Source organism: Piliocolobus tephrosceles, chromosome 2 (assembly GCF_002776525.5).
Source record: "Piliocolobus tephrosceles isolate RC106 chromosome 2, ASM277652v3, whole genome shotgun sequence".
Taxonomy (NCBI): Eukaryota; Metazoa; Chordata; class Mammalia; order Primates; family Cercopithecidae; genus Piliocolobus; species Piliocolobus tephrosceles.
Genome location: NC_045435.1, coordinates 7320715 through 7336660, shown reverse-complemented (window position 1 = coordinate 7336660; position 15946 = coordinate 7320715). Strand labels below are relative to the sequence as shown.

Below are 15946 nucleotides of genomic sequence, written 5' to 3'. Positions count from 1 at the left end.
GTCACCCAGGCTGGAGTACAGTGGCACAATCACGGCTCACCACAGACTCGACCTCCCAGGCTCAGGTGATCCTCCCACCTCAGCCTCCTGAGTAGCTAGGACTACAGGCACATGCTATCATGCCCAGCTAATTTTCAAGCATGAGCCACCACCCCCAGCCAAGCACAGAAGTCCGATCACGTCCAAGTTATCGTGTTTTTTTTTTTTTTGGTTGCTTGTGATTTTGGTGCCATATCTAAGAAACTACTGCTTATCTAAGGTAACAAACATTTAGTCCTCTATTTTATCCTAAGAGTTTTGTAGTTTTAGCTCTTATATTTAGGGCTCTAATCCATTTTGAGTTAATTTTTGTACATGGCATATGGTAGGCATCATTACTACTTGCCATTAAAAGTCATGTGATCATGAAAACACTATGTTTCTTTAAAATTTTGTTCAAAGCAATAGTACATACATATAGAACAAATAGTAACATCCTCCACAATTATAACAAAAACATATAACATATAACCATTATAATCATTAGGAAAATCAGCAGAATATTAAAGATAATATTATGAGGGTATCTTCAATTTGAAAATCTCATTTTGAAAGAAACTTTTAACAATATTTAGGTCATAGAAACAACTATTATATCCCCCCAAATATAGCAGATGAGAGAGGCTACAGAGTTCATTTAATGCAATGAGGAAACAGGTCAGGGAGGTTAACAAACTAGTAAGTAATATAGTTAATTGGTGGTTAAATTCTGTTTTGTTACACTGAATAGAATGTAACAATTCAACAGATGCCCCAGAATCTTAATTATGAAATGCATAATATATTGCACATTAAGAATACTCAGGCCGGGCGCGGTGGCTCAAGCCTGTAATCCCAGCACTTTGGGAGGCCAAGGCGGGCGGATCACGAGGTCAGGAGATCGAGACCATCCTGGCTAACACGGTGAAACCCCGTCTCTACTAAAAAAAATACAAGAAAATTAGCCGGGCGTGGGGGCGGGCGCCTGTAATCCCAGCTACTCGGGAGGCTGAGGCAGGAGAATGGCGTGAACCCGGGGCCGGTGGGGGCGGCGGGGCAGGCAGAGCTTGCAGTGAGCCGAGATTGCGCCACTGCACTCCAGCCTGGGGCACAGAGCAAGACTCCATCTCAAAAAAAAAAAAAAAGAATACTTAGAAAATGTTAGGCTGTTCCAACTGTACAACAGCAAAACTTTTGGCATATTTATACATTCTATTTTTAGAACCTTTTTTCATGTAACATAAAACCTTTCTGAATATATTAATGTGTTAAGTGTTTTATAACCTGGTGCTACATATTACACGTTACATACAGCATTATCTATAGAATTGCTATATCACTTTTACCACTGCCCAAATACAGTCCAATACAGTAGGCAGTGGTTACAGGGCGAAGATGAAACTACCAGATGCTATAGGAAAAAAAATGTTCTTTTCTAAATAAAGATAAATATCATTGACATTTATATTTCCAGATTCACTGCACCAATTACATTATTATTAAGAGCAGTTTCTTCAAAAACAAAAACAGCCCTTCAAAGAATGGCAGTTGAAATGCTTTAAAAAATCTGGCAAAACATAATGAAGGGCATCACCTTCTATTTAATAATTTCTTCACACACATTTTTTAATGTACCTTCACATTAGCTTCTTTCAAACTGATGACTTTATCTAAATCTGGTTTGGCCGCATTGGCATTGCCAATAAGCAGGTAGAAGGTAGCTCGTAGTAGTAATGCTTCTGCCATGTATTTGCCTTCAGCATCTATTTCTTTTGAGCATTCACTTATGATTTTATCGTAGTTTTCTTCTTCCATATACTGTTTGGCCTTTAAATATCCAGAACTGAAAATAAAAACAAACATAGGAAATTATTTACTAAGAAAAAATTAAATGTGCCCGGGTTTGGTGGCTCACGCCTGTAATCTCAGCACTTTAGGAGGCCGAGGTGGGCGGATCATTGAGGTCAGGCATTCAAGACCAGCCTGGCCAACATGGTGAAACCTGTTTCTACTAAAAATACAAAAATTAGCTGAGCATGGTGGCATGTGCCTGTAATCCCAGCTACTCAGGAGGCTGAGGCAGGAGAATCGATTGAGCACCTGGGAGGCAGAGGTTGCAGTGAGCCGAGACGGTGCCATTGCACTCCAGCCTGGGTGACACAGCGAGACTCCATCTCAAAAAAAAAGAAAGAAAGAAAAGAAAAAAAAGAAAAGAAAAAAAAAAGAAAAGAAAGAAAAAAATTAAATGTTAAAACATGCTACATTTAGCACACCTGAGTACATTAAGCAATTGTCTATTTCTCCTTAACAAGATAATCAGCCAGTGTGGGATGGAGCTGGGGTGGGGAAAGGGTGGTGCGGCTAAACAGATTAGGATTTTTTATGTAGATGGGGATTTTCTTGAAACCTTGGACAAGGAGTTTTAAGAAGGAAGCAGCAGAGTCCTGGGTAATACTTCATCTTAGACATTTAGACACTGAAAAGATGAGCTAATGAAAGAGAGATTGATCTGCAATATGGGTAAGGATCCTGTCTTATTCACCTTCGTATCTGATGCACATCAACGGTACTCAACAGGTGTTTAATGGTTAACAGAAGGAACAGGGAAATAGGAAATAAGTGAGTTTAGAGTCACAGAAGCTAAGGCAAGAGGTGTGAGCAGACCTAGAATTAATAACTGAACTTATTAAAGAAGTGAATTTAAAGGAAGACTCTTCCATCAATTAATACTTTAAAAAACACCCTTCTCTATGTTTTAAAGAGCAGTGAACACAGTATCTCTTATTATTCTTCTAAGATGATGACTTTTATGGAGATGCTTATAGATGTAATCTTTTTAACTGAAATTTCTACTAGGTGTCATGAGGTACATGAGATATCTTCCAAACATAAGGCATTGTAAATTAAAGTACATTTTCTTATTTCAGTTGTTATATCTGTATAGAGAAAACTGCAAATGACTTAAAAGTTACATCAGGCCAGATGCGGTGGCTCATGCCTGTAATCCCAGTAGTCTGGAAGGCTGACGTGGGAGGATCACCTGAGCCCAGGAGTTCAAGACCAGCCAGGGCAACATGGCAAGACCCCATCTTCATAATTAAAAACAAAAAAAATTAGCCAGCCACGGTGGTGTGCACCTAGAGTCCCAGCTACTCAAGAGGTTGAGGCGAGAGGATAGCTTGATTCCAGGAGCTGGAGGCTGCAGTGAGCTATGATCGCACCACTGTAGTACAGCCTGAGTGACCCCCTCTCTCTCCTTTTTGTTTTTTGAGACAGAGTCTTGCTCTGTTCCCCAGATTGGAGTACAGTGGCATGATCTCAGCTCACTTCAACCTCTGCCACTGGGACTCAACCCATCCTCCCACCTCAGCCTCCCCAGTTGCTGAGACTATAGGTGGACACCACCATGCCAAACTAATTTTTGTTAGTCTTCTGTAGAGACAGGGCTTCTCCATGTTGCCCAGGCTAGTCTCAAACTCCTGGGCTCAAGCAATCTGCCCACCTCAGCCTCTCAAAGTGTTGGGATTACAGGCATGAACCACCATGCCTGGCCTGACCCTGTATCTTAAAAAAATAAATAAAAAAAGTTATGTCAGTGAAAAATCTTATAAGCTCTATCCTAACCTCTCCTGTAATTACATTCAAATGTTGCATACATTCTAGTTTTGTTTCTCAGGTCACCAGGCTAAGAAAACACAAACAGGCCAGGTGCAGTGGCTCACACCTGTAATTCCAACACTTTGGGAGGCCAAGGTGGGCGGATCACCTGAGGTCGGGAGTTCGAGACCAGTCTGGCCAACATGGTGAAACTCCGTCTCCACTAAAAATACAAAAATTAGTTGGCATCGTGGCGTGTGCCTATAATCCCAGATACTAGGGAAGCTGAGGCGGGAGAATCGCTTGATCCCAGGAGGCAGAGGCTGCAGTGAGCCAAGACTGCACCACCACCGCACTCCAGCCTAGGCGAAAGAGACTCCGTATCAAATAAAAAAAAAGAGAGAGAAAAGAAAGAAAACACAAACAATGATTTAAATCAGATTAAAAGTAATGCCACTTACTGAAGAGCATAAGTGCTACTTACTTATAAGCATGATTTCTACACCTCGTAATAACTTCGTAAGGTAAATATTACTAGCTCCATTTAAAGGATGATAAAGCTAAGGCTCAGAGTTAAATGGCATTTAAAACTTAGGTCCAATTCCAGTTAGTGTGCTGATGATAGCTAGCTACATCCTACCATCTCTCAATAAAGCTTTTAGAATAATGGTATTAAGGCCGGGCACGGTGGCTCAAGCCTGTAATCCTAGCACTTTGGGAGGCCGAGATGGGCGGATCACGAGGTCAGGAGATCGAGACCATCCTGGCTAACACGGTGAAACCCCGTCTCTACTAAAAAATACAAAAAACTAGCCGGGCGAGGTGACGGGCGCCTGTAGTCCCAGCTACTCGGGAGGCTGAGGCAGGAGAATGGCATGAACCCGGGAGGCAGAGCTTGCAGTGAGCTGAGATCCGGCCACTGCACTCCAGCCCCGGCGACAGAGCGAGACTCCGTCTCAAAAAAAAAAAAGAATAATGGTATTAAATTCATTATAGTTTTTCTGGGACAAGGATTATTTCCTAACCAGAAGAAGAAATTGTTTGCATAACAGTCACAAGAGCTAATATGACATCTTAAATATTTACTTCCCAACTACAATCTTCTCAAAGACTGTGGTATCAGTGAACTAAAATTTGTACACTGCAGTATAATTATGCATAGTATCTTCTCTTAAAAGGTCACCAGCAATGGTAGAAAAATTGGAAGATAAAAATCAAAAGTAATTTGTTTCTTCAAACCCTGCAATATGCTGCAGATGCAAAACCCAGTTACGCTCAGCTACTAGAACAGTATTTCCTTTTCTTCCTAACTCATTAAAAAATACCATGTTGATAATAATATCGTACCTTCTCTCAGGGAGGAGAGCTACCCTTGACAGAAAAATACAAGTATTGACACATATGAATGGAACAAAGCAGGCTAGATGGCTTATACGACATTATATCACTAGGTGTCCAGCTAGAAACATAGTATCCTGTACTTTTCAGCTCCCTACAGACCCCAACAGGAAGCCCTCCAAAATAGGCATCTTCCTAGACAAGCAGAAAAAACCTTGAAAAAATTCACTCTTTGGACATCCCTAAAAGTATCTCAGTTTATAAATTAAAAACTTCCCTGCACTAGAACATCTGCATGTTGAGCTATACAATAATTTTCAAGTTATTGTCTCTATTCAAACACAGTCGGCCGGGCGCGGTGGCTCAAGCCTGTAATCCCAGCACTTTGGGAGGCTGAGACGGGCGGATCACAAGGTCAGGAGATCGAGACCATCCTGGCTAACACGGTGAAACCCCATCTCTACTAAAAAATACAAAAAACTAGCCGGGCGAGGTGCCGGGCGCCTGTAGTCCCAGCTACTCGGGAGGCTGAGGCAGGAGAATGGCGGGAACCCGGGAGGCCCGGGGCTTGCAGTGAGCTGAGATCCGGCCACTGCACTCCAGCCTGGGCGACAGAGCGAGACTCCGTCTCAAAAAAAAAAAAAACAACACACGGTCACTGGATTCAATGGGAGTCCTCTTGAGAAGATCACACAGGAACTTGAGTAAAAGCAGGGCAGACTCCTGGCAGTAAAAGCTTGAGTCACCAGAGAAGTAACAGACAAATGCTAGAAAGAAAAGTGTTTTTATAATAATAATATTATATAATTTTAAATTATATTTCTGTCTATCTCTATCTGTAGATAGAGAGCTGCTGTTGTGACATGGCTCAGAACCCATCTGGGCCCTAAGGAATATTCAAAGCCACCAGAACACCACTAAGCAGACACTATGCTTGATATACTTACTTTTCTTTCACTTCTAAAGCCTCCCCTTCCTTGTCTTTATCTTCATCAGACTTCTCTCCTTTAAGCATGGGCTGGGAAATGATATCATCCGTGAAAGAACTGAAGTAAGATTTGATAAACTGTGGAGATGGCATCAGAGGTTCACGATTCTGAAATTTAGTCATGTTCAAAGACATCAGAATGGGAAATACTAACCAAAAAAGCAGGTACATTGTAGAACACTAAGAATAACTGTCATAAAAATTGGATTTTCATTTTTCAAATAACTAAAATTAAGCTCCAAGCCACAGAACAAAAGACAGTGGAAAAGGTGAAGCTGCCAGTCCCAGCTGGTCAAAGCAGGTTTTAAATAAGAGCCTTTTCCCTCTACAAAGATGTAAGACCACATCTTACACAGGTGCTGAAAATGTTAAGTCCATTTACCTTGGGCTTTCATCTAAAGATCTTTATTACAGGTAAGTGCCATTGAAAACCATACTGAAATCACATTTCCTGTTTTGATTATTTATTTGAGGCACAGCAACCTAATTCACAATTATGGGAGTATTTTGTTCCTCCCGAAACACAATTATCATTATAAAGTTTTAAATGAAGTGGGAACAACACACCCAAAGGGCTCTCATAATGTATTTTGCATCCTTTATCTACACAATTCAGCCCAAAGAGTTTAATGGAAACACAGAATTTTAAATTGTATGTGTAACAAATATCATTACTGTTATTTTGGTAATGTCTTCATATTCGAAGGAAGAAAAAAAGGAATTGGCTTTGTAAGTAAATTATCTAATCTAGGACAGATCAATGTGGGATCCAAAGAGAACTAAAAAGGAAACCTAAGAGAAAACCCACATTGATCTGTGGGCACTCTCTGGGGAGAGACTCAATTTGTTTTAATTTAGGATAATAAAATATTTTAAGTCAAATGGTCACCTATCAAGTGATAAATATGCCTAACTTTAGTACTTTATACTAAAGATACTCTGAGAAGAAATACATAGTGGCAATCATTTACCATTTTAGGGGAAAAGCTTAAATAGAAATTTAAACAGCACTTACCTGAAGCTAGATAAATCACTAATGTATTTTAGTTTCCTATTTCAGCTTAGAAAAGAAGCTATCACCTCTTTGCCTTCTATACAGAGTTATAAATTTAAAGTGAAAATAAACTGTCACAAGAAAGGGATTTAAGTATCAAAGGAACATGATACAAATTCTAGTTCTGCCACTTATTAGCTATGTGATACTATGTATGTCATTAAACTTCTAGTATCAGTGTTCTCATCTCTAAAATGGCAATAGAAATACTTGCCTTATTTATCTTATACGGTTGTTATAAGAAATCAAAACAATAATATAGAAGGTATTATGTGATTTACAAAGTGACAAACAGATTAGAAAATGTGGAAACTGATCTGTAACCTATGTAAATACACATTATTTTCTATTTTCTTACCATCCTGCAATCCAACCAGTCTAATTACTCCACACTATGTATAAGGAAACTAGGTTCCTTCGAGGTTCAATTTATGGACTCTACCATGGTGTTTTACAAAGTGATTTCGAGAAACACTAGTCTTATGAGATGCTCAAGAGAAAAAAAAATTCATAGTTTAAAAAGACTGGGGCCAGGCGCAGTGGCTCATGCCTGTAATTCTAGCATTTTGGGAGGCTGAGGAAGGTGAACTGCTTGAGCTCAGGAGTTTGAGACCAGCCTGGGTAACATGATGAAACCCTGTCTCTACTAAAGTACAAAAAATGAGCCAGGCGTAGTGGTGCATGCCTGTAGTCCAGCTACATGGGAGGCTGAGGCATGAGAATTGCTTGAACCTGGGAGGCAAAGGTTGCAGTGAGCCAAGATAACAACTGCAGTCCAGCCTGGGCGACAAAGAAAGAAAAAGAGAGAGAGAGAGAGAGAGAGACTGGGAATCACTTCAGCTATACCCCTCTTAAGAGATTCACGACACGCCTTAGTAGATTATTAAAGTCCTGCAGTGAAGAAACTTGTTTTAACTGTTTCACTCAGCTAACATCCAGAGATGTAAAATTAAAAATACAGATTACTAAAATCAATTCAAGAAAAAAGCAAGTTATTATTAAAGGAAAAAGAAACAATTACCTCGCTATTACTGGGATTTAACAATGAATCTCCAGTGATGTTTATTGATGCAAAGAGAGTATGTAAGTACTCTCTTTACTTACATCTCACCTTGGGCACTTAACTATAGCATGCCTTTTATACATAGTAACAGTCAGTCTCTCTCACTACATTTTAATTCTGTAAGGGCAAAGGCCATGTCTTTGAACCCATCCCTCCAAAATGCCAAACATGTAGCTTTGTTTAATAAATGATTGTTGAATTAAACTACCTGTTAATAATAGTCTAAAACTAATGCCAACTTACATAGTATATCTTTAAAAACTTAATAATATAGAAAAATATTTTTCTGTAAAGGGCCACATAGTAAATTTTTTTTTTTTTTTTTTTTTTTTTTTTTTTTTTTTTTGAGACAGAGTCTCGCTCTGTCGCCCAGGCTGGAGTGCAGTGGCCGGATCTCAGCTCACTGCAAGCTCCGCCTCCTGGGTTCACGCCATTCTCCTGCCTCAGCCTCCCGAGGAGCTGGGACTACAGACGCCCGCCACCTCGCCCGGCTAGTTTTTTGTATTTTTTAGTAGAGACAGGGTTTCACCGTGTTAGCCAGGATGGTCTCGATCTCCTGACCTTGTGATCCGCCCGTCTCGGCCTCCCAAAGTGCTAGGATTACAGGCTTGAGCCACCGCGCCCGGCCCCACATAGTAAATATTTTAGGCTTTGGAGTCTATACAGTCTGTCACAACCACTCAACTCTGCTGTTGTATCTCAAAGGCAGCTGAAAACAACATGTGACTGAACATTTATCAAAACAGGTAGCAGACTGGATTTGGCCTATGGGCCACAGTGTGGCAATCCCTAACAGAGATGAATTCCAATACTCTCCAGGTAGAGTACTGGATAGAGCATATATTCTTACTGAAGAAGGACAAGCCATAAAAGCCCAAGATAATAGGAAGAAGAAATATAACCCAATTCTAATTGCAGTTGTTGCCATTACCACTATGCCTAAGCTTAAGTAGCATAAACTTAGAAAATACCCCTCACAATGTACATAGATAGTACTCCTTCTATTCCCCAAATCAGATAAATTTACCTTATATTTTTCTTTGGCTTTCTCTTTTCCAAGGAGTTTAAGAACTTTATCGGCTAAAAGCATGCTTTGTTGATTTTGGAACCCTTCTAATATACACACAGCAGTGACATCTAGAAATGATGAAAAACACAACAGTAAATATAAAATTACTGCAACGACGGTCAGCAGCATCAAATGGGTACAATGTAACTACAGAAAGCCAAATTAAATTCATGGCCAAATGGGACTGTTTCATTTCCAATTGATTGATTCTTAATACCTAACTTTATATTCTCTATGAGCAAACTGAAAGCTCAGAAAGTCACTCCACTTCTCTGGGGTTTGCTTTCTTTACCTGTGAAATGAAAGGGGCTATGCTGCATGATTTCTGATGTTTCTCACCACTCTAACATTCTATATATAGCAAATAAAACAAGGAATCCAGGAATATTCTCTTCTGGCTAGCAACTCTAAGGCATATCAACATAGTGTGGCTCTCTCATGTCTGGTGTTTTTTATAGGCCTCAGAGTTATTCCTTGTCTCCAAAGCCATCTTGCCACAGAGCTCTCAAATAAATCTGCCTCCATACCTTTTCACCTGGTTATGTCACAGCTCAAGACGCACGCAGTGGTTTGAAATTCAAAAGATAAGTGATTCCTTAACCTCTCAGTCTTTCATTCAAAGCACTCAAACAATGACGTCTCTTCTCTTTCTGAATTAAATTTCTTGTAATTCCACATCCTTGCTCCACCAAACAAGTCAATCTGCTGTTACATTCCCCTGATAACCATGGCTAGTGCCAATGTCAATGTCTTTTTTCCCCATCCTGTTTCTTCTACGTGACACTTCAATCAACCTCCTCTCTACCAGTTATTATGTTAGCAACTTCACGGTCTGGTTCAAAACTCAGGATTCCCTTTTCTAAAACAATACTCTTTCCACATACTACCAAAGTATGTGCCACCACGAAACCTCAAATTTTGCTAAAATGTTCTCTAAAATACCCTCATTTGGGAATCTATACTTTTCTTTTCAGAAAGGAGCCTTTTCCTTTTACTGATGCTTTTAAAGCAGACTTAAATATGAAATGGAAAGAACTTTTAGACTGTAGAAAATTATACTTTGGTTTTGCTTCATGTCACCTAGAAGAATGTACTTCAAAGGCCAGAGGTATACTGTAATTGCAGCTTGGGAAGCAGAGAAATGACCAATCAGAGATCACAGAATATTTATGGCATTTACTGAGAATGACAAATTCACTTTGATGCTTTGTACCAATTACATCATTTCCAGTTAGGTGTAAATTAGGTATAAAACAATTTCCAATTGGGTATAAAATAATGTTTGAAAATGCCGAGGGCAAAAAACAATGTTTTCTTTAATGATTCATCTCAAAGCTATGTTTATACATATTATAAACATAGCTCTCAAAGCTGTATTTATACATATTAAATGAAATATGTAGAACCTTAGAAACACTATCACTTGCTAAAACCTCTTTTCTGATTTCCTTATTCAGAGAATTATACTAATGCTGATGAGCTGCTAAGTTTAAAATGTGTAGTATATAAACTCGTAATCTTAATACTCATTTAATTCCATAGTTGAGAACAGAGACAATACTTAAGTATCAGCAATCTTAATTTAAACTAGAAGACACAGTCTTAATTGCAAAGGAATCCAACTTTTAAAAACAACTGATTCTTGCACTCACAAGGCACAGTTTCATATACATTTACCAATGACTACAAAATCTCAAGTAATTTTCATATGTAAACACAAAATGACCCTCACCTTCTAAACATTCCTTCTTATTGTCTAGCTTCTCATGGGCTTTTGCACGTCTAAAGAGAGCTTTCACATATTTGGGATTAAGTTCAACAGCCTTTGTACAATCTTGTGCCACTTCTTTCCATTTTTGCTGTAATTGAAAGTATTAAAAAAAAAATCACACTGAAGAAAGTACTGTTCAATAGAAATCAGTTCAAACTTCATAGGCTGAGTATTAAAAGTCCTAGAATAAAAAAGTATTCCTAATAGAAACAAAGAGTTAACATCTGCAATACATTACAAAAGCACATATAAATATCAAAAAGTTAAAGAAATAGCCTCAAACTGTTGAGGAGAATACAGTCACCAGAAACTTCCTATACTATCTAATTTTATAAAATCTGAAATATACTTAACTTTGGAGTATATCTGCAGTCAGCAAAACTACAGAATTTGTTCTTTAAAAAGTTTTGCAATTAATGGAAATAAAAACAACATCCCACAATTTTGAAAAAACTTCAAAAAATACATTAGGTTTATTTAAGTAGCATTAACTGAAAATTTAAGCAAATAAAGAAAAACAAAAGGAACAGAAGAAACAACCTAGAGTACATACCAACTGTTCAAAGGCAGCAGCTCTGTTTTGATAAAATGTAGAAAGGTCGACATTTTTCTCTGTAGGGCACAAGCTAATAGCCTCAGTATAGCACTGAATAGCTTGTTCATATTTTCCTGCTTTAAAATATTTATTGCCTTTATTCTTGGCTGCTTGGGCTCTATCAAGAGAGTTCTGAAATGAGAAGAAACAATTTATCAAACACTAATCAACATTCACAGACTCCAACCACAGTAATTAAACAACAAACTGATAAAAACAGGAAGACAGAATGGCTGTTTATAATGTAAGCTGCTTCATACAAATATCTTCACGGACTAGATTCTAACTAGTAGGACTGTTGAGTCAAAAAGCACATTGTGGCCAGGCATGGTAGCTCATGCCTATAATCTCAACACTTTGGGAGGCTGAGGCAGGCAGATCACTTGAGGCTAGGAGTTTGAGACTGGCCTGGACAACGTGGCAGAACCCCATCTCTACGAAAAATACAAAAAATAGTTGGGTATGGTGGCACACGCCTGCAGTCCCAGCTACTCGGGTGGCTGAGGCATGAGAATTGCTTGAACCCAGGAGGTGGAGGCTACAGTGAGCCGAGATCACACCACTGCACTCCAGCCTTGGTGACAGACTGAGACTATGTCTCTGCCCACCCACCTCTCCCCCCAAAAAAGCATGAGAGGTGCCCTGCTATATTGCCCAGGCTAGTCTCAAATTGCTAGGCTCAAGCAATCGCCCTACCTCCATGTTCTAGGCAGATGGGATTATAGGTGCACACCACCATGCCCAGCTAAAAGACACACACACACACACACACACACACAGATATATACATATATACTTTTTTTTCCTCTCTGTCACCCAGGCTGGAGTGCAGAGGCACAATCTTGGCTCGCTGCAACCTCCACCTCCTAAGTTCAAGTGATTCTCCTGCCTCAGCCTCCCAAGTAGCTGTGGCTACTGGCACGCACCACCACATCTGGTTAATTTTTTAATTTTTAGTAGAGCTGGGGTTTTGCCAGGTTGCCCAGGCTGGAGGTCTATATGTTTTTAATTTCAAAAACACTCAGACTTTTTCAAAAAGGCTGTAGAACTTTAAAGTTTTTAAAGGATTTAAAGTGTGCAAAGGATTTCTAGGAAGCTCTAAGTATCTAAGCTCAGAATATTACATAGCCACTTTAAGTTAGCTAGTGTCAACCAGAATGTATATTTTAAAACTGATGTGGGAGGATGAAAGGAACCAAGACAAGCACATATAAATTAATAGATGAACTTAAAATCTTCCATTTGTCAGTAGACTTAATTATCTTCCAAAAGCTTTGAAACATAAGCTTAATTTCAAGGATACATCATGTTTCAGGACTATGAATACGTGCCAGGACTAACAGAGACTGCTACAGGACTGACAAGAGAAACACCCACAAAACACCCACAATAAGCAAAACTAGGAATCCCTTATGTAGCTGTAGGCTCTAGGGGGCAATCATCAGGGTTATTGCTAGAAAACTTGCATTTGAGACAACCTCAACAATCCTCCCACTCCACTGGAGGAAGGAGAAATCACAATAGAGTAGGGCTGTGTCATTCAGGAGTGAGGATCTTCTACAAGAGAGACAAGTGGCCGGGTACCATGGCACACACCTATAGTTTCAGATACTCAGGATGCCGAGGCAGAATTGCTTGAGTCCAGGAGTTTGAGATTAGCCTGAACAACATTGAGACATTGAGACCAGACCCTCTTTAAAGAGACAAGTGACAGTGACAGGGCATACCATACCTTGCCTCTGTTTTTAAAAAGACCACACTATCAAGAATTGCTAACAATAAGGGAAAACCAACCCATACAAAAAGAGGCCCCCAACTCAAATACAAAAGCAGTATCTGAGAAAGCAGGGTAAGCCAAGCAAACAAAAAATTTAGTTTCAAAAAAATGAGAGGCTATCTTGCCATCATTAAAAAAAGGTTGCTTTTAAAGAGCACCAATTAGAAATTCTGAAAATGAAAAAACTTTATTATAATTAATTCAGCAGATTGGCTATATATTAAAGGAGAAAGCTGAGGAGCAAATTAACAAGTAGAGAATGGGGGAAACCTGACAGAATGCCATAGAAAGAGAGGATAGGGAGATGGGAAGTTTGGAGAAATGAAATGACACAAAGTATAAATCCAGAAGTTCCATCATTTGCCTACCTGGAGTTATAAAACGAAAGGCATAGGAAAAAAAAATCTAAGGAATCAGAGAAATTCTTGGAGTTGAAGAAAAATGACATGCATTTTTAGACATTATGGTGAAATTTCACAACAAAAATCCTGAAAGTATTTAAAAAGAAAAACAATCCAGTGCCAGACTGTCACCAACATTTGGTACTAAAAACCAATTAAGTAACAACTTCAAAATTCTAAAGCAAGATTATTTTGTAACTAAAGTCTTATACCTAGCTAAACTAACATTTGAGGTTGAACACAAGAAAAGAAATAGAAATGTACAGCTTCCTTACTACTAAAAGTAAACCCCAAACAGGGAAATGACCAACACAACAAAAAGCAGAAAGGAAGGAAAAATAAGAAACAAAAAAGCAGAGTAAACATGGCAGTAATCGCTAAACATGTAAATAGTAACAATAAATGTGAGTAGTTTAGATCCCTGCATTAAAAGACTTTCAAATTGTTTAAAACCAAAACTAACTACCTGCTGCCTATAAGGCATGATGTAAAACCAAATGACATACTAAGGCCAAACAATTTTTTTTTTTTAAAGGAATGTAAAAAGTTGTGGAAGGTGAATACTAAACAACACAAATTTTAAAAAAGGCAATATAGACAAAATACCATTCAAAAGCATCAGATGATGTCCAAATAGTTTTACTGATAAAAGGTTCAATCTGCCAAAAAGGCACAACAATCATGAATCTTCAGATATCTAATAAAGGTTTAAAATATACTCAGTCAGCTGGGCACGGGGGCTCATGCCTTTGGGAGGCCAAGGCGGGTGGATTACCTCAGGTCAGGAGTTCAAGACCAGCCTGGCCAACATGGTGAAAACACATCTCTAAAAAAATAGAAAAATCAGCTGGGATGGTGGCAGGCACCTGTAATCCCAGCTACTCAGGAGGCTGAGGCAGGAGAATCACTTGAACCCGGGAGGCAGAGGTTGCAGTGAGCCAAGATCACACCACTGCACGCCAGCCTGGGGGACAGAATGTGACTCCATCTTAAAAAAAAAAAAACAAAGGAAACAGACTCAAGTATCACTGTCTCATGCACCACTGGCTCCAAGACAACAGGTCATTAAAGTGAAAGACAAACAGAATCAGTATAATTACATTTTTTTCTTTTTGCCAAGCAAGTACAATTGAATTTTAGCTGATGTGATTCTACTATGCAATAACCAACAGTGTAGTCTTTATCCTGAAGGACCATACTGGAGACCAGTGTAGGAAACAAACAACTGTCAATCTCGCAAAAGAACTATTATTGACAAAAACACTAAAATCCCATTATGAAAATGTACAGTTAAACGCAACATAACAATGTTTTAGTCAATGATAGACTGAATATACAATGGTGGTCCCATAAGATTATAATGGAGCTGAAAAATTCCTACTGCCTAGTGATGTCACGGCCATTGTAATGCACTCCTTATGTGTCTGTGGTGCTGCTGATGTAAACAAACCTACTACACTGCTAGATGTATAAAAGCATAGCATATATTGGGGCTGGGTGCAGTAGCTCATGCCTGTAATCCCAACACTCTGGAAGGCCAAGGTGGGTGGATCATTTGAGGTCAGGAGTTTGAAACCAGCCTGACCAATACGGTGAAACCCCATCTCTACTAAAAATACAAAACAATTAGCCAGGTGTGGTGGTGAGCACCTGTAATCCCAGCTACTGGGGGGCTGAGTCAGGAGAATCACTTGAACCTGGGAGGCGGAGGTTGTAGTGAGCCAAGATCGTGCCACTGCACTCCAGCCTGGGCAACAGCGGGAGATTGCATACCAAAAACAAAGAGAGGCCGGGCACGGTGGCTCATGCTTGCAATTCCAGCACTTTGGGAGGCCAAGGCGGGTGGATCACGAGGTCAGGAGATCGAGACCATCCTGGCTAACACGGTGGAACCCCGTCTCTACTAAAAATACAAAAAAAATTAGCCAGGCATAGTGGTGGGTGCCTGTAGTCCCAGCTACTCAGGAGGCTGAGGCAGGAGAATGGTGTGAATATGGGAGGCAGAGCTTGCAGTGAGCCAAGATCACGCCACTGCACTCCATCCTGGGTAACAGAGAGAGACTCCATCTCCAAAAAAAAAAAAGTATAACAAATACAATAATGTGTAGTACATACACTTGAGGATGACAATAAACAACTATGTTACTGGTTTATGTGTTTACTATACATAAACTATACTTTTTGTTATGTTAGTATACTCCTACTTTTTTTTTTTAACTATAAGATAGCCTCAAGGCAGGTCTTGAAGGCAAGAGCTACTCCAGAAGAAAGCTTC

General features: G+C 39.4%; 1 protein-coding gene across 1 annotated transcript in view; it reads right to left on the bottom strand.

Annotated features, from left to right (window-relative positions):
* TOMM70 (translocase of outer mitochondrial membrane 70) overlaps positions 1-15946 on the bottom strand; it is a 39642-nt gene that overhangs the window by 12957 nt on the left and 10739 nt on the right. The window contains exons 2-6 of the mRNA XM_023212076.3: positions 11452-11625; positions 10860-10986; positions 9086-9195; positions 5901-6049; positions 1654-1861 (exon numbers count right to left, since the gene is read on the bottom strand). Coding sequence (XP_023067844.1) covers positions 1654-1861; positions 5901-6049; positions 9086-9195; positions 10860-10986; positions 11452-11625 — 768 coding nt within the window. The remainder of the gene's footprint in view (positions 1-1653; positions 1862-5900; positions 6050-9085; positions 9196-10859; positions 10987-11451; positions 11626-15946) is intronic.